The sequence below is a fragment of the Panicum virgatum genome, chromosome 9N (assembly GCF_016808335.1).
Source record: "Panicum virgatum strain AP13 chromosome 9N, P.virgatum_v5, whole genome shotgun sequence".
NCBI classification, from domain to species: Eukaryota; Viridiplantae; Streptophyta; class Magnoliopsida; order Poales; family Poaceae; genus Panicum; species Panicum virgatum.
The window spans coordinates 32,133,396-32,152,728 of NC_053153.1; the positions used below are offsets into that span (position 1 = coordinate 32,133,396).

Consider the following 19,333-nt stretch of genomic DNA (forward strand, 5'->3'; position numbering starts at 1 on the left):
CTAGTACTCAAATAAAAGGGAGCTCCTACACATACTAGTATGCAAAATACACAAAATCTAAGCACAACTAGTAGATCTCAAGAGCAAGGTTACACAAGCCAAATTTGAGAGCTCAAGTTACTTAGCTACACAAGCTAACCAAAGTGACTAACAAAGTTACTCAAGGAAATTAGTCACGCAAAGCGAGCTACTTCTATGCTACACAAGCAAACTGATTATAAGAGCAACTACACAAACACAATATATGAGTAAGTAAATACAAGCCTGTGTAGGGAATTGCAAACCAACGGAAAGAACAAGTTGACATGGTGAATTTTATCCCGAGGTTCACTTGGTTACCACCAAGCTAGTCCCTATTGTGACAAGCTTCAAGGTTGCCGCCGGTCCTCTTGCTGGTGGGACTCTCAAGTCACACTCTCTCACATGGAGTGCTCACACGAGCTCTTCGTGTCTCGCTCAACTAGAGTTTCTATTCATGACTCCCGCGGGGTGAGCACGATACCCCCTCACAATAACATTTCCTGAGCACCGCACAATCATCTTGCGGGCTTCACGACAGAGACACATGACCAAGCCATCTAGGAGGTGGCAACCTCCATAAGTAAAAAGCATCGCGATCTTGCAACTCCATCACCTAGTGCCAATCTCTTGCAAACTCTCAATGCAACACACTAGAATCGCTCTCTTACTTAGCATATATGATTTGCTCTAATCACAAGTGAGTTGGAGGGCTCCCAAGCACTCTCACACAAGGATACCAAGTCCCCAAGGTGCTCAACCTCTCAAATGGCTGGCCACCACCTCTATTTATAGAGGGAAGCCTCAAACTAGCTGTTACTCTCAAATCCCGTGAAAACGGAGTTATCACGGACTGTCTGCCTCACAGAGATCGGATCATCTGTCATTTCAAACCCAACAGTTAGAACTGCAAAGATTGTATGTCAGAGTCGACCGTTAGAGCCCGGGCGGACTATCCGCTCCCCAGGGGCGGACCGTCCGTGGTTCAAAATGTGAGCACATACAGAAACTACACCATTCCTGTCCAAAAATCGAAGTTAGGAGGCGGACTGTCCGCCTTCCATAGTCAGACAGTCCGCAATTCATTTTGGAACCCCATCTAGAGCCAAGAACGATTCTGTTCGAACTCAAACACGAAATTGGCGGACTGTTCGCACCCAATAGCGGACGGTCCGTTGGTCCATTTCCAGCAAACCGATCCTCGGTAAAACGCTTATAACTTTTAACTCCATCAACCAAATTAGGTGATCTTGGACTCTATGGAAAGCTTATTCAGAGGACTACACAACCCAACTGAATAAAGGATCCAAGACAAAATGAATCAACTAAGAAATCCATTTCAAGATCCAACCCATAATTAGGAGCACAACAAAATCCTTTTTTCAAAGGCATGACAACTCCAAATGATCTCCTACGGGATGATCAACACCTTTAAGCCTTAGTTAACATCTTCATATCATTTTTGTAAAACTTTCAATGCCGCTCGATTCTAGTAATGTATGCAAAGTTAGCTCGCTCAAGTGGCACTAGATGACCGATATGCAAACAAGTTTGCCCCTCTTGATAGTACGGCCATCTATCTTAAATTCGGTCATACACTTCTCTACACAATCTTTGACCAGTGAAATGAAATGTCCTACAAGTCATATCTTTGCTTTGTGCATTCCATTTCATCTTCTCAAATGTTGATGCCACACAAGCACCAACCTTCATCAAGCTTTTTTATTATAATCATGAGTCAACATTTGGCTTGATCTTTCTTGAAAGATATGATCTACTTCATATCATCATGTGACCTTATTGGTTCATCAATCTCAACTGAGCTTGCTCTTCACCGTTACCTTGGTCCATTGGCGCCAAGTTTTTGCTCAAGCTTCCCCGCCACATGCGGTTTATCGCTTCAAAGCCTCCAACTTGCCCCTCACACTTGCAACCGGTCCATCGACGCAAAATCTTGTCTAGATCTTCATCATCTAGCCACACGACTCCATGTCATTTCTCATATACAATGAGTTTCTTCATCACAATATATGAGCATAGCATCAACCCTTAGCTATTTCTCCTCCATGGCACATATTGCTCATACTAGTGTCTTTATGTGAACTAATCATATGTGTATCTCAACATGAACACTTATTAGTCCACCTAAGTTGTCATTCAACTACCAAAACCAAACAAAAGCCTTTCACTCTTGTCCCAACAAGGAAACAATGATGCTTTCAGATTTGACAATAGAAATGACAGCAAAGAAGTCACGAACACACCTTGGACGAATTTTGTCGAGCAAGTGGTGGGTGTCATCCATGTCAATATCACCCGTTGCAGTTGGGGCACTAGCTAGTACATTCTCCGGCATGGGAACTAGCACAGCGGTGGGAAGGAACTATGCCGCGTCGGTACCACTCGCCTTCTTGCTCGAGTAAGCCCTGCGCAACCTTGATGTGGACCCCGAGACCCCTCTATGGATGGCAGAACAAGGTTTCGGGATGGCTGCTCCATTGCGTGCAGGCGGAGCTATGTCACCTCCATGAGCTGCAAGACGAGGAACTCGAAGAGCGCATGGTCCCGGAGGAGCATCGGCTCCCACGGGCGATGGGCTATCGTCCTTGGCAGCATCCTGGAGGAGCCAAAGAAGAAGGGTTGGGCAGGAGCGGGCGGAGGCAAGGTGGGTCCTGCAGCTTCATGGTGCGGCGGAGGAGCGAACAGAGCAAGGCTAGGCAACGACGTCGAGGTGGAGGGATGCGGGGCGGCAGCGCAGGGCAGAACGAGGCGCGAGATGTGGAAAGCTTTGCGCCAAAAATAATGGTGGATAAGGGAGAGATTGTATCCCTACATGTAGGGGAGAGGATGTAAGTTTTTAGGGATTGCCAAAAAAATTAGGTATTGGAGATAAGATTGACAGTCTGCTGGAGCAACTAAATCCCTTAAAAAAATTTGGTATTAGAGATGAGATAGGTAGTCTGCTGGAGATGTTCTTAGACTGAATGCAGCTATGGTCAACAGTGCTTGTAATGTATTTACTATGTATCTTTGTGTCACTAACTGTATGGATTCATAGATCTTGAACAATCTCAAGAACAGAACTACTAACATGGTGAATTCCTCAAGTTACGGTATGATAAATCTCGATGCTTCAATTTTTGTCAGTAAATAGTTTTGAGGATCTGAAGATGTCTCGAGGGGGTGAATAGGTTAAAACTGCAATTAAAAACACTTGAAAACAGATTAGTAATAGTTGACCCGGACTATTCGGGTTTGGGTCCAGATACTCGGATATTCCAGACTATCCGGGTGAAACCCCGGACTATCCGGGTCAGGTGCAACGTGCACAAAAACTTGATAAATGTGAACGATAATCAGATCGAGTAATTTTGGGGTTACCAAGAAGTGCTTTTAAGACGATTCAACCAGATAAACTAGACAGGATCCTTGTATTCAAGTAGATCGACCTCAAACCCTAACAAAGTTGACTTGCAAACAAATATCAAGTAAAGCAACACCAAATGACACAAGATTTGTTTCCCGAAGTTCACACCCGAAGGTGCTATGTCTCCGTTGAGGAAGAGTTCAAGAGACGATGCTCAAGAACCCCTATGCTCCTCACCCAAGGGCGAGACCAACGCTCAAGCCCGATGTCACTTACTATGGATTCCTTGGAGTGGAATGAAGCTTACAAACTTCCCGTGGAGCTCACAATGCAGCTTGAGCACTCACGAGCACGCCTAGCCGTCTAGGAGCTCAAAGCTCCAAGAGTAATAGACTTGAATCCGCGGGCTTGACGAAGAACTAGTGCTCAAGCGTTGGAATGGATGCTCACTAGCTCAAATCTCTTCTCTTGCAAGTCTCTCACTTGAATCCCTCAAGAAATCTCTCAAGAATCAAAGGGGAGGGAGTGAGAGAGCTTGTTCTAGGGTTTGGAATGGGTCGGGTTCGAAAATAAGCAAGAGAGAGAGAGTGACTGAAGGGGTAAGAGGGGTATTTATACTCCTCACACTGGAAAGTAGCCATTGGGCAAAGGTTACCCGGATACTCTGGGAAATAGCCCGGATACTCCGGACCCCCGGACATTCCGGGCTGAAGTCCGGACTATCCGGACTCAGCTCACATTCTCACTCACGGCTGCTTCTTTGTGGATTTTGTGTGACACAGATCTCTCATTGGTTTTGTTTGTGATCCTTGAGCACTAGATCCATGTCACAACCTTTAGATCGAAGTCCCCCTTGATAGTACGGTGTTTCTAAAATCAATTCATAAATCGAAAATCTAATTCATGAATTTAAATCCAACACCGTTTTTTCATTTCCTTTTTGAGGGGCGTACTTCATCATTCTTGATCGCTTATCCAACCGTAGCTCCTGCACACATGCTTAGATAACACATTAAATGTACACGGTTGTCGTCAAACACCAAAACCCACTTAGGGGCCTAGATTCCTTTCAATAGTGTTAATTTTAAATGTTGAAATTAAGATCCAACTTTGTGCAATCAAGATATTACCATACTAGATAGGCACAGCAACAACAGCAGGAGGAGGTTGCTTGGACAAAATAACGAAGCATTTTATGAAAGGAATAAAGTTCAACGTTAATTATTACCAGATGGACAAAAATTTGATGCTTCCCATCCACATATCTCGAGATATACTATTGATTAACTTCATTTTTTAAAGTGTTAGTAGTTATATTAGTCAGACCAAATGGAAAGTTGTCTTTCAGCCAACCCACACATCTCAAGGACCAACAACGAAGCAAAAAATAGTACAGCACTCAAGTAGCCAGCTGGTAATCACCACCATTAGCATATTCGTCTAGTAAATGGTTGCCTCCATCACAAAATTTACAAAATCGAGGGGCATATGCATAAAGACAGGCCTAAATCGAGGGGCATATGCATAAAGACATGCCTAAAAACTACACATGAGAACTTCCTTTAATGCTGCAGAATCACCGTAACCATAGTTCAGAAGATGCCACCCTCCTGCTTGGTGATGGTCAGAACAAGACCAAAGTGGTCGCTAGGGAAGACAGGCAGTTCAATCTTTCGACAATCTTTCCGAACCTTCTTCTCCTTGAAGTACGAGATGCCCGGTATCGCCTCCTTCCCGATCATCTCAATGTTATCGATCTTGAAGTCTTCCAGCTTGCACAGAAACCGGTCCATTCGTTTCTGCAGCTTGCGGTTGCCTGACAGCATGGTGTTGGCCTTCGTGTCATAGGTCCAGCCATCCTCTCCGGGCTTCAGCTCAACCCAAGCATCAATCCACCCATCCTGCAGAGGAAAGGGGCCGTCTCGTTTATCATCCCAGTTCATGTCCCCACAGAGTATTGCATTACGGCAGTGTCCCAGAATTTCCAGGGATTTGTTCGCCTGAACTACACGTTCTTTGCTATACATCTGGTCCCACTTAGGAGGTGCAGGGCATGGGCTCTCTAGGTGGGTTGTGGCTAACATCAACTTCGTCATCTCTCCTGTGCTAATACTTGCGATGCAAAGCTCCCTTCCCATTATTGAGTTAGGAAATGGGATACATTCAGATGGCTCAACTGGCACTTTGCTCAACTGCAATTGTTGAGGTTGAAACAAATCAGTAAAAACAAATGAATTACGGAATAAAGGGAACATAGCAGTAAACTATGAAAAGAACTAATTTGAATAATCTAAACTAAGCAGAAATTGTGAGAGGGATTCATAACACCTGAATGACAGCTTGTGAGCATGTTAATGTCTGGAATGTGTTATTGTGTATTTGTGTGTATGAGTTGGCAGTAGTGAACTGCGTAGTGACACCAGGTCAATGACAGTTCCAGTTTTCTAGCGAATGGTGATTTAACTCCATATTATTGAAGCCCCCTGAAGTTCAACTTAAGGTGAGTACGTCCAGTAACAATGATACCACATGAAACCCAACACAACATACTTTTTGAATAAGTAGTTATGAAACATAGTCAAACTATTTTAACTTGACAAAAATATGAGTGTCTGGATTGACCATATGAATATCACAATATGCCTCTTTAGGCTCCTCTATATTTTGCAGGCCTTATACATAAACTACAAATATGTCTTCGAGGACACAAAAAGGAAAGCATTCAGTATTTTCTTTTTGAGTTTAGGCACAGTTCGAAATAGTTTTTTCTATGTGATGTTGCAACTACCTGCATGCAGTAATATGGCTTCAGAATAGACATCTCCTGTGACAGCAAGCATTTGTACCGTTGCCACCATTCAGATTTTTGCATAAGCAGATATATGTATGGTGTAATCTCCTGCAGTTCCGCATATCAGATAATCAGATAACACTTAAAAGAGGAAAACAAAATAACGCAGAGCCCAAAATGGGGACCTGGAAGCATATAAAGTCCGGGCAGTGGTGCTTAATAAGATCTCCAAGAGCATCCATCCTTCTGCTCAGTTCCATATCCTCCCGGAACCAGACATTGTATGTCATGATTTTGAAGGTCTTCTTATCCAAATGAATCCCAAGACTTGCTGTGGAAGAACATTTTGAGTTTTCTTGTTACCATACCAAACCAAAATGACCAACAAACAGCTTGAAACAAAAACAAAATGCACAAGTAAAGCTTGAAACAAAATGATGCCAGAAAACATAGCAGGTAACAAAGTCTACACAAGTCATGCATCCATTCTGCTTAGGAGGAATAGCCATTTTATCGGCTGAGGTTCAATTTTGTCCCTGAAGTGTTAAAGTGACCGTTTCAGTCCAACTTTTTTTTGGGCTCAATCTCATCCCTCCTACATGGCATGCTACGCTATCATGCCACATCAGCTCCAGCACTCCACGTTGTTTGACTTTGGGCAAATTAGAACATTACTATTTCTGAAATAGCAGGAATGTCTAGGAGAATAGTCTTAAAATCTTTAACGCTTGAGTGTCCAAAAGCATCTTGGAAGGAAAACAGATTTGTTTAATTTGTAATGCTATTTCTTGGTGCTCACATGCTAATAAATGAAATTTTGAAGTACCAACCCTAAAACTCCAACCAAAATCCACCTAAATTTTTCAGTCCAGCGCGGTGTGCTGTAGCTGATGTGGCACGGCTGCATGGCGTGCCACGTTGGATGAGGGATGAGATTGAGCCCAAAAAATAAGTTAAAACGGCAATTTCAATAGATCAGGGATGAAAGCTAGTCTCGACTCTTAGTTGAGGGGCCAAAATGGCTATTTTGCCTTCTGCTTAGAGCAAGACATTGCCGGCGTCTCGAGCTCCAGCTCAGCCGAGCTGGTGGGTGACGGCCCCTTGATCCTTTAATGCACTGCACTGTTCAGCTGGGATGTGGAATGATAGGAGTGGGCATGTGGAGGAGCCCTTCTAAAAAAGAGCATTTCGCCCGCTATCAGTTGGCGTCTCGCAGCTCGCCCGCTTGCTTCTCTCTCCTACTTCCTCTCTCTCCCACGTCGGATTCAGCCAGTTCCCCGCCACTTATAATACTTGCTCCTAGCGGTATATGGTGACATGGGCAATTGGGCATACAACCTCAATAATGACTACCAATTGCCAGCTGACATAGCACTATAACTCGTAATGGGCCTCTCTAAAACTGACTTTACTGCAATGCCTCATCTGTGGCAATACATCATGTCCCGTTTAACACATCTTGAGGGGAATCGGAAGTACTGGATACTTGTATATTTTCAACACAAGCCGCCTGGACCATTGGAACAACAAAATCTTTCTCTTTTATCAGAAGATGTTACAGGGGCGAAGCGATCCCGTTCACCAGCGCAAGCAGAAACATCCCAATCTATCGAACCCGCAATACAGTACAGAGGGCCGCGAGAGTACCTTTCTTGGCGGCGGGCGCCTTGCCCTTCCCATTCTCGCCGCCACCCCCGGCTCGACCCGCGCTATCGCAGAGCTCGACGATATCCGGTGACGCAGCGCGTTCCCTCTTCCTCCCGCAACGCCGAGGGGGCGAGGCGGAGGAGTCGACCACGACGGTGGGGCTGGCGGATTCGACCTCCACAACCGCCGGAGCACGATCCCCCTTCCTCCGCAACCTCCGGAGCGGTGTCGACGGGGGGGCGGCCACCACGCGGACGGCGTTGTCGGCGTCGAGCTCCAAGGGGCGCGAGGCCGCGCATACCTCGCATTTGTCGGAGCAGATGGGATTGTTCAACGTGCACCGGCCGCAGGGCCACTCCCTCGCGCCCGGAGACGGCGGTGGGGACCGGGAGGGCATGGCCGGGGGCTCGGAAGGATGAGGGGCCGGCTCTCGGGCGGCGGCGGCGGGGTGGGGGGCGGGGGGGTGATAAAAGGGAGAGTGGCGGCCTTTCGAATTGAAGTTTGAATGGGAACGCGGCCGCTTTCAAACGCAAGAGAGCGCGGTCACGGCTGATCTGTGATCTGGACCGTCGACCCGATCGGACGGGTCCTGTTTGACAATTCGTTGAGTTTCCTTGTTCTTGGAATTTTTAGGTCGTCTATACTCTATTCTTGGAACAAAATGGCGCTGACCGCTGAGGATCTCCTATGTACTATGATTTTCGTGATTGGTTACCTTGCTTGTAACCGCTAAGATCTACTCCCTCTGTCCCTTTTTTAAGTGTCGCCGTCTGTGTGCGTGCCACAAATTTGACTTGATTTGTAGAAAATCGTGTAATATTTGTATCTCCAAATAAATTTGTTAAAAAACTAGATTAAAAGATCTATCTAATGATATTAATTATGTCTCATAAATATTAATTTTTTATATAAAATTAATCAAAGTACTTTACACCCAAAACTTTATACAGTTTTTAGGGACGGAGGGAGTACATCTAGCCCTTGTTTAGTTGCATTCAAAATTCCAAAACTTTACAAGATTCCCCGTCACATCGAATCTTTGAACACATACATGAAATTAAATGTAGCTAAATAAAATAACTAATTATACAGTTTTTCTGTAATTTGCGAGACGAATCTTTTGAGCCTAATTAATCCATGATCGGATGATAATTACCAAATACAAACGAAAGTGCTACAGTACTTTACACCCAAAACTTTATGCATCTAAACAAGGGCCTAGTATCTTTCTTGTATTTAATAGTAGAGGAATATGTTGGTCCCTTAAATTTTTCCTTCAAAATCCAAAAGGCATATGCTACCAACTAATGGCAATATCTAAAATAATCTCTACATACCTAAAAAATACGTAGGGTTCTCATTCTGCCACCTAATAACCCGTGTTATTGTCCGTAAGCAAAGTTGTAAATCGCAGGATATAAAATTTAGCGATTGCTCCCAGAAAAGCTATAGTGTTCCTATAGCAGCAACTATGTCCTTTAGCAGTATGCAAAAAATCAACAAAATTTAGACTCAGATGTCACTATTATCATAAATTTTAGCATATATTTCATAAGTACATGTGCAGCTATGAGTGCATATACAACCAAACATAAAAATAAGTAATAACTCATGAGATAAGGTCTAACTTACAATTTGTAATTCATAAATCACATGTGTATATATGATTTATAATCTATTATTAAATTTAACGGTGCTATTTCAAGCTATAGCGGAGTTAGGGGCTTTAGCGGTAATATTTGCAATGCCGTTGTGGCGCTCATCTCTAGAAACTATAGGCTATTTGCAACATTGTCGGTAAGCAACCAAGATTTTGGTGAGTTGCATAGTTTTATGTGAATGTTACAATGCTCTATGTGTTTAGGTGTGAAAAGCCCTTGTTTGGTTTTGATAATTGAGTGACAACTTAGATGGATTAATAAGAGTTCTTGTTGAGATACACAGGTGATTAGTCCACACAAAGACACTAGTATGAGCAACATGTGCCACGAAGGAGAAATGACTAAGTGTTGATACTATGCTCATATAGGGTGATGAAGGAATGCATTGCATATGAAACATGACAAAGAGTCGTGTAGTTAGATGGAGAAAATCAAAACAAGGCTTTGCGACGATGGACCGGTTGCAAGTGTGAAGGGCAAGTTGGAGGCTTTGAAACGACAAATCGCATGTGGCGGGTAAGCTTGAGCAAAGACTTGGTGCCGATGGACCAAGGCAACGGCGAAGAGCAAGTTCAGTTGAGATTGATGAACCAATAAGATCACATGATGATATAAAATGGATCATATCATTCAAGGAAGATCAAGACAAGTGTTGACTCATGATGATGATCAAAAGGCTTGATGAAGATTGGTGCTTGTGTGGCATCAATATTTGAGAAGATGAAATGGAATGCGTAAGGCAAAGATATGACTTGTAGGGCATTTCATTTCACCGGTCAAAGATTGTGTAGATAAGTCCATGGCTGGATTTAGGATAGATGGCCGTACTATCAAGAGGAGCAAACTTGTTTGCATATCGGTCACCTAGTGCCACTTGAGCGAGCTAACTTTGCATATGTTGTGAGGATCGAGCGGCGTTGAAAGTTTTACAAAAATGATTTAAAAATGCTAACTAAGGCTTAAAGATGTTGATCATCCTGTGGGAGATTATTTGGAGTTGGCATGCTTTGAAAAAACAGTTTTCTGTTGTGCTCCTAACTAAGGGTTGGATCTTGGAATGGAATTCTGGATTTATCCATTGTGTTTTGGATATTTCACTCAGTTGGGTCATATAGTCCTCTGAATAAGCTTTCCATAGAGTCCAAGATCACCTAATTTGAACATTGGAGCTAAGAGTTATGAGCGTTTCATCAAAGTACATTTTTGCTGAAAATAGACCTGCGGACGGTCCGCCGTTGTCTTGTTTGAGCTCGGACAGAACCGTTCTTGGCTCTGGCTGGCGCCCCTGTTGAAAATTCTGGAACAGAAACTCTGCGGTTTCTATGTGTGCTCACATTTTGAACGGCGGACGGTCCACCGGTCAATTCCAGATTTAATCAGAGACGTTTGCAAATTGGTGTGTTCAGAGTTTTTAACCGCGGATGGTCCGCCCCTGGGGTGCGGACAGTTCGCCCGGGACTCTAACGGTCGACTCTGACACGCAATCATTGCAGTTCTAGCCGTTGGGTTTGAATGGCGGACGGTCCGGTCTCTGTGAGGCGAACAGTCCGCGAAAGCTCTGTTTTCACGGGATTTGAGTGTAACAGCTAGTTTGAGGCTTTTCGCTATAAATAAATGTGGTGGCTGGCCATTTGAGAAGTTGAGCACCTTGGGAACTTGGTGTCCTTGTGTGAGAGTGTTTGAGAGCCCTCAAACTCACTTGTGTTTAGAGCAAATCATATCCGCTAATTGAGAGAGCAATTCTAGTGCGTTGTATTGAGAGATTGTAAGGAATTGGTACTAGGTGATCGATTTGCAAGCCGGTGGTGCTTGTTACTCTTGGAGGTTGCCACCTCCTAGACGGCTTGGTGGTGTGTCTCCGTTGTGAAGCCCGCAAGAAGATTGTGCGGGTGCTCCGAAGAAGTGGTTGTGAGGGATATTGTGCTCACCCCGCGGGAGCCACGAAGATCAACTCTAGTTGAGCGAGACGTGAAGAGCAACAAGTGTTCCGGCCAGGTCAAGTGCTAGAGCTCGTGTGAACACTACACGTGGGAGAGTGTGACTTGAGAGTCACCACTAGCAAGAGGATCGGCGGCAACCTTGGAGCTTGTCTCAACGGGGACTAGTTTGGTGGCAACCAAGTGAACCTCGAGATAAAAGTCACCGTGTCAACTTGTTCCCCCCATTGGTTTGCAATCCCCTTCACTAGCTTGTATTTACTTGCTCATATACTTGCGCTAGGTTGTTGTAGTTGATCTTGTGTAACTAGTGTGCTTGTGTAGTTAACTAGTTTTTCTCTCTTGTGCTAGTTTGCTTGTGTAGCATAGAAATAGCTCCCTTGCGTGGCTAATTGGCTTGAGTAGCCTTGTTAGTCATTTCGGTAGCTAAGTGATTCAAGCTCTCTAGTTTGGCTTGTGTAGCTTTGCTCTTGAGAACTACTGGTTGTGCTTAGGCTTTGTGCGCTTTACATTCTAGTATGAGTAAGAGCTCCCTCTTTGCTTGAGTACTAGTGCATAGGTTTGTGTGACTTTACAAACTAGAATTGTGTAGATGAGCTCTACCGAGCTCGATACTTTAGTTGCTCAATTAGGATCCTTTTTATAAGGTGCAAATTATAGATAGAGGGGTGTAGTCTTGGTTAGATCGATTGGTTTAATTCCGCACTTGTTTCGGTTAGTCGGCAACGTTTTAAGTTTTAGAAAGGACTATTCACCCCCTAGTCCGCCATCTCGACCCTATAAGATGGCATGTCTATTGTTTTTTCTGAAGAAGTTTGCTTCCCATTTGTAAATTATATAAAAAAAGCCACAATCAATCATAGGCAAATTACATCATTTATGCATAGTTAGCCATTTAGGTTATGACAACTTGGCAGTTATAGATAGAGATCCAACAATTTATTAATTGCTCAATTTGATACCACATCTTGCCAAATTAGTGAATCAACAATCTAAATGTAGCCAGCGTGGCAAAATACGTGAGGGATGGTGAACTGTCAAAAGAAAGCTGCAAATTGATATGGAACCATAAAAAGGGTGCACGGAAACAAACTCAAATGATGACATTGCATAAAATGCTTTGTGCCCTGTGTCCTTGCAATGCCCCCATCATCGCTGATCCCTCTCTCCAAAATAAATCAGAATTCAAAAGTCCTCCTACAAATTAAATAAAAGTGTGCAATAAGATGGGATATGATAATAGGACCGTTAGGTCTACCTAAAATGTGATATTGCAATCTCTTTTCTATCTCTACTATCCTACAAAAAAGAGGCTAAGGAAGACCTTTTTTTTGTTCATCGCCCGTTCGTTCTGTTTCGTCCGTGGGGATCCCTTTTTCTCTAGCAATCCTCCCTCTCCGGTCTCTTGGCGACTGCAGTTGATCAATTTGCAAAAGCGAATTTGTGAAGCAATAGAAATAGTTTTTTTGTTAAATAACTAGAAATTTGAAATTTATGATGGATAATAATTTTATAAATTACTCCATAATGGAATAGGAATATCAGGGATTTTTACGTAATTTTGGAAGTATTTTTGTGCCCTAAAAATTCATATAATCTTTGAAAGTAGCCTAATTTGCTCAATATCTGTTTTTATACAAAATAGGTTCATTTCCATCTCTTGTCAGTGATTTGTATGTTGTTTTGGTTAAGAAAAGACACTAGAAGTATCCATGGGTTACTATTCATATAATTTAATTGATGGAACGAACGGCGGTGTCAATAAAAAATGAAAGTTTAACTCAGTATTAACTGGAAAAAGAATTTAAGAGCCAAATAAGAAACCACTCATTATATGAGTCTGAAATAGAAAATTTGCTCTCAATATATTTTCTGGTCTGTGAACACCAACAGGAACGAGTGCGACGCCACCTACGAAAAAAGTGCTGCGACTCCCACTGATAGCTTGACACGTCGCACTGACCCCGCTGCCAGATGTCCATGTATAACTCAAGCGGCGGCGCTCGGGTCCCCTCCCTCCCGTCTGCGTGTGATATCCCGATCGCGAGCTCAAGATGATCACGATACAAGATAGAGATCCAGGGTAGAAGAGAGAGAGTTTTGGGAAGAAAAGTAGAGCACGGAAGGGGAGAGAAGCAGAGCACGGAAGAGGGGAGAGATAGCTCACGAGGAAGTTAATTCATTTCATCGATTCCCAAAACACGCCGGTCACACGGGTTCATATATGCGGTCGCAGCCGCAACATCTCACACACTCCCCAGGCCCATGGCCATTACAACTCACACAACCCATGGCCCAAATACGAAGACAGTCCAATACACAGGTATACATGACATCACCCCGCCCTCAAGAACCAGTCGGACCCCAGACTGGTGCCGCAGGAAAGCGAGCCTTCAACACATAATAATCCTCCCAGGTAGACATGTCTGAAGGAAGTCCACACCACTTGATCAGAACTTGAGTAACAGCCGAGTCCCCTTTCTTCACCAAGCGACGATCAATAATAGCTTCAGGAACCACTTCCACTGTATCCAACCGAGGCAAGGCTGATATATCAGAGAACACAGGAGTGAAATCAGGAACAAACGACTTCAGCTGTGAAATGTGGAAGACAGGGTGAATCAGAGCAGTGTCAGGCAGTTCCAACTTGTAAGCCGCGCTGCCTATGCGCTCCAGTATCTTGTATGGGCCAAAAAATTTGAATGCCAGCTTGGGAAAAGGTCAATTGGCGATAGAAGTCTGAGCATAAGGTTGCAGCTTGAGATATACCATGTCCCCAACCTGATACTGCTCGGGGAGTCCTATTCTTGTCAGCATATGACTTCATCTTGTTCTGGGCATTATGGAGATTTTGTTTCAGAGTAGCCAAGATGAGTTGACGGTCTTGCAGAAAGTCGGTGGCCTCAGAAGCACCATCTGCATTGAGGACTGGAACAACTCCATGGTTGGCCTCAACACCATACAGTGCCTTGAAGGGGGTGCATTTCAGAGCTGTGTGGTAACTAGTATTGTACCACAGTTTAGCTGAACCAAGCCATTTGTGCCACTGCTTAGGAGAGTCATGAACAGTACACCTCAAAAACATCTCGAGACACTAATTAACTCTTTCAGTCTGGCCATCAGTCTGAGGGTGATATGCAGAACTCATTTGCAGCTTGGTTCCTAGCAAGGCAAATAACTCCTTCCAGAATGTTGTAGTGAATACTTTGTCTCTGTCAGATACAATAGTTTTGGGTACCCCATGTAGTTTCACAACATTGTCAAAGAACACTTGAGCCACTGTCTTTGCAGTGAATGGGTGTTTAAGGGGGTAGAAATGAGCAAACTTAGTAAATCTGTCCACAATAACCATGATCACAGAGAAAGAGTCTGACTTGGGCAGACCCTCCACAAAATCCATTGACAAATCTTGCCAAGAATTTTCAGGAATTGGAAGTGGTTGCAATAGCCCTGGGTATTTGCAGTGTTCATGCTTGGATTGCTGGCATACAGAGCACTGCTTGACAAATGAATCAACCTCTTGTTTCAGCCAAGCCAAAAGAACAGTTTCTTCACTCGTTGATATGATGCCTAAACACCAGAGTGACCCCCCACAGCTGTAGAGTGAAATGCAGCTATAATTTTAGTTCTCAAGGCAGTGTTGTTGCCCACCCACAACGTAGTGCCTTTATAGATAAGACCATGCTGCAGTGAAAACCCTGCAGCATTTGGACTAACAACAGCCAATTCAGTAAGTAGTTGCTGGGCTGCCACATCAGTAGTATAGGAGTTAAGCACCTCCTGCAGCCAGATGGGAGTAGCACCAGAAATTGCAGAACACTCCATAGCATGTCCGACTCTGGAAAGTGCATCAGCTACCTTGTTCTCAGAGCCTTTCTTGTACTGAAGCTTGAACTGTAGGCCAGCTAGCTTTGTCATTGCTTTCTTCTGCCAATCAGTAGACAGTGTTTGGTCCTGTAAGTGACACAAGCTCTTGTGATCAGTTTTGATGACAAACTGACCTCGCTGCAAATAACATCTCCACTTATCCACAGCCATCAAAATAGCAATAAACTCTTTCTCATAGATTGATAACTTCTAGTTGTTGACCCCCAAGGCTTTACTGTAAAAGGCCACAGGATGACCGTTTTGAGACAACACTGCACCAACACCAGAGTCACAGGCATCTGTTTCAATTTCAAAGGGCTCCGCAAAATTTGGAAGTGCCAGCACAGGAGTAGACACCATAGCCTCCTTGAACCGGTCAAAGGATCGTTGTGCCTCAAGAGACCAGGCAAATTGTTTCAGTTTCAACAACTGAGTTAACGGCTTGGCAATCAGCCCATAATTCTTCACAAATTTTCTGTAGTAACCTGTGAGGCCCAAGAAGCCTCTTAGTTCAGTGACATTAGAAGGAACGGGCCACTGCATCATTGCTTGAGTCTTGGCTGGATCTGTAGAAACTCCCTAACCAGATATGATGTAACCCAAGTATTCCAACTTTGTTTGGGCAAAAGTACACTTCCTGAACTTAGCCACTAGCTTGTGTTCCTTGAGGACTTCAAACACGAGTTTCAGATGTTCCAGGTGTGCCTCAAGAGTGGGACTATAGAACAGGATGTCATCCATGAAAATGAGCACGAACTTCCTCAAGTACTTAGCAAAAATACCATTCATCAAACATTGGAATGTGGCTGGAGCATTGGTGAGGCCAAATGGCATCACTTTAAACTGGAAGTGGCCATGATGTGTTTTAAAAGCAGTCTTGTGCTCATCTGAAGGAAGAACTCTAATATGATGGAATCCTGACTTCATGTCTAACTTAGCAAAGTAGCATGAACCAGCCAACTCATCTAACAACTCATCAATGATAGGCATGGGAAATTTGTTTTTGACAGTAATGTCATTAAGCTTCCGGTAGTCGACACAGAAGCGCCAGGAACGATCTTTCTTCTTAACCAAGAGAACCAGGGATGCAAAGGGACTCATACTTGGTGTGATTAAACCAGCAGACAACATCTCATTGACCTGCCTCTCTATTTCATCCTTCTGTAGTGGTGAATATCTATATGGCCTGGAATTTACTGGAGCAGCATTGGGAAGTAGTGAAATAGCATGGTCATACATTCTTTGTGGAGGCAGTGAGTTAGAATCCTTGAACACCTCATCATACTGGCTGATCAGCATTTTAATGGCAGCAGGAATAGGGGGTATAGTGTCAGAAAATTGCTGAAGGGCAGGTTGCAAAACCGCCATAGCCCATATGTCATTGCCTTTGGCAGCTTTGACCACTTGCTCAGCAGAAATACTGGAAATAGTAGGGTCAGACTGAGGCACGACACCTTGCAACTTAATCAGCTTGCCCTGTAAGTGGAACTGCACCCATCTCTCCTGCCAGTCATAGGTCATTGGCCTAAATTTCTCTAGCCAGTCCATACCGAGTACCATATCGTAAGCACCAAGAGGAAGTACCAAAGCATCAGCAGTAAAAGTAGTGCCCTGAATCCACCAGCTAAAGTTCTGCACCACTTGAGAGCAGAGAATTGTCTGGCCATTCGCAACTCTGACCTCAATGGGAGGAATATCCACCAGGGTACAAGGAACTTTATCAAGCATTCTAGCACTAATAAAAGTGTGAGAACTACCAGTGTCTAGTAACTGCAGCACCACTTGGTTAGAAGCGAGGGCTCTGAACTTAATCAGTTTGCTCTTCTCAGCACCTGTTATGGCATTCAGAGAAACCAACACATCCTCAGGTGAAAAAATATTCTGCGGAGACTCCAGCACATCCAATAGGTCATCAAACAATATGACACCGCCATCACCCCCATCTTCCACAGCGATGAAATTTAACTCTGGATTAGCTGGCTGTTTGCATTTGTGGCCTGACACAAACTTTTCACCACATTTGTAACACAAGCCATTTTGTTTCCTGAACTCCCTCAGTTGTCTAGCCTTCCAAAGTTCACCAGCAGAAAACTGAGAGGTTGTATCAAGCTTTGCAGGAGGAGAAACTGCCTTGGAGGAGGGAGACTTAGTGAAACTCTTTCTATTCCTGCGCAACAGAGATTCTTGGACAGCAGCCAGAGTAGCAGCCTTAGTCATTGTGTCAGGTAACTGCATCTCCACTGCAGGGCGCAATTCACCCTTAAGTCCCAATACAAACTGTGACACTAGAAGGGTTTCACTGACGGTTTTATCAAACAACTTTATGTGATACACCAACTGCTCAAACTGCTGTTTATAATCAGCAACAGAGTCGACCTGTTTCAGAGTCAACAATTCCATCATCTTATCCCTGTGAGTGTTCACCTCAAATTTAGAGAGTACAGACTGTTCAAACTGTTCCCATGACTGAACTCCGTAAGTATCCTTGTGAGCCTGGTACCAGTGAGATGCACGACCAGACAAATTCATAGTAGCAGCAGTAATTCTAAATGCATCAGGGATTTGGAACAGGGAAAAGTAGGCTTTACACTTATCCAGCCAAATTCGGACATCAGACCCTTCAAATACTGGAAAATCCATCTTAGGAAGCCAAACACGTTTGGGCACTGAATCCTCGACCCCAACATCATGAATACGATGAGTACCCAAAGGAACCAAAGAACCTTCCCCTGGAAGAGCACTCGGATCCGAACTAGAGACATGTGGATCAGTAGCAGCGGGGGAAGGGGGAAACACCACCTGAGAAGGAAGGTACTGTGGAGCCGGTGGTGGTGGGTACATGGGATGCGCTCCCATCAGCCCAGCGCCGTCGCGTCCTGGGATTTGAAACTTCGGTGGTGCAGCAGTCTTTAGAGCACGAGCGACCTGCAGCTGCTCCTGCTGCAAGTTCGCAACCGACGTCATCGTCAGGTCGACCTTGGCTTGTACCTGCTCGATGCACCCGGCCTGATCGGTGAGCTTGGCGTCCAACTCTGAGATCTGTGTCTTCACGGTGGCCACCGCCTCAAGCTGATCGAAGAGGGACTTGAACTTTTCGTCGAACAACTTGGCGAGGCGATCTTCCATCTCCATCATGGCGTCACACACTTGGCGGGTGTACGCAGCTTGTCGATTAGGAGCCGTGGTGAACTCGTTCGCCCTGCCGCGCGAAGAACAGGTAAATCCCCAAACTAAAATCCTAAGCGGCGCAAGGGAACGTGATGGTCGACGGCGCCGGAGCGGCTAACCAGCGATTTGCGTGGCCGCCGCCGACTGGGAGTCGGTGGGTGGGGCGTGGATGCCGGAATCGGAAGGATTCGCGGCGGAGCGGATCTAGTCGCCGGGGAGGCGGACCAGACTGGGGATGAGGCGGCGAGGGCGAAACTGGACAGAGGCGCGCCAAGGATAGACTGAATCTGATACCAATTGTGATATCCCGATCGCGAGCTCGAGATGATCACGATACAAGAGAGAGATCTAGGGTAGAAGAGAGAGAGTTTTGGGAAGAAAAGTAGAGCACGGAAGGGGAGAGAAGCAGAGCACGGAAGAGGGGAGAGATAGCTCACGAGGAAGTTAATTCATTTCATCGATGCCCAAAACACGCCGGTCACACGGGTTCATATATGCGGTCGCAGCCGCAACATCTCACACACTCCCCAGGCCCATGGCCATTACAACTCACATAACTCATGGCCCAAATACGAAGACAGTCCAATACACAGATATACATGACACTGCGCTCATGTGGCCGGCTTATCCAAAACCCGGCCGGCTCCGTCGAGCAGGTCAGCATCAGTCGCCAGTGTATAAATAGAGGGCGGCCACCGCCAGCTCGATCGCGACTCACCGGAGCCTTAAAGAGTCACAGCAGAGAAAAAGACGAGGAGGAAGGTCGCTGTACGTGTGCGTGTGGGCGAGCTTGCAGGGCTGCAATGGCGGACATAGCGCTGCTGGTGGTTGAGGAGTTCGAGCGGGGGACCAAGAGGGCAGCACTGATGATGAGGCG

The 19,333-nt window shown here is 44.9% G+C and overlaps 1 protein-coding gene across 1 annotated transcript; it reads right to left on the reverse strand.

The window, feature by feature from the left end:
* Positions 1-4,756: 4,756 nt before the first annotated feature.
* On the reverse strand, positions 4,757-8,270 carry LOC120693071. Its single transcript, XM_039976471.1, has 4 exons — positions 7,824-8,270; positions 6,362-6,507; positions 6,174-6,284; positions 4,757-5,577 (listed from the first exon to the last, which is right to left on the reverse strand). The coding sequence occupies exons 1-4, from the start codon at positions 8,218-8,220 to the stop codon at positions 4,978-4,980; spliced, it is 1,254 nt and encodes a 417-aa protein (XP_039832405.1). The 5' UTR covers positions 8,221-8,270; the 3' UTR covers positions 4,757-4,977.
* Positions 8,271-19,333: the final 11,063 nt, after the last annotated feature.

Bases quoted from the DNA above. Each gene is read 5' to 3' on its own strand.
- LOC120693071 (XM_039976471.1), bottom strand. From the start codon at position 8,220: ATGCCCTCCCGGTCCCCACCGCCGTCTCCGGGCGCGAGGGAGTGGCCC. The intron at 6,285-6,361 runs GTCCCCATTTTG...GCGGAACTGCAG, and splicing joins CGGACTTTATATGCTTCCAG to GAGATTACACCATACATATA. The intron at 5,578-6,173 runs GTAGTTGCAACA...CAACAATTGCAG, and splicing joins AGCCATATTACTGCATGCAG to TTGAGCAAAGTGCCAGTTGA.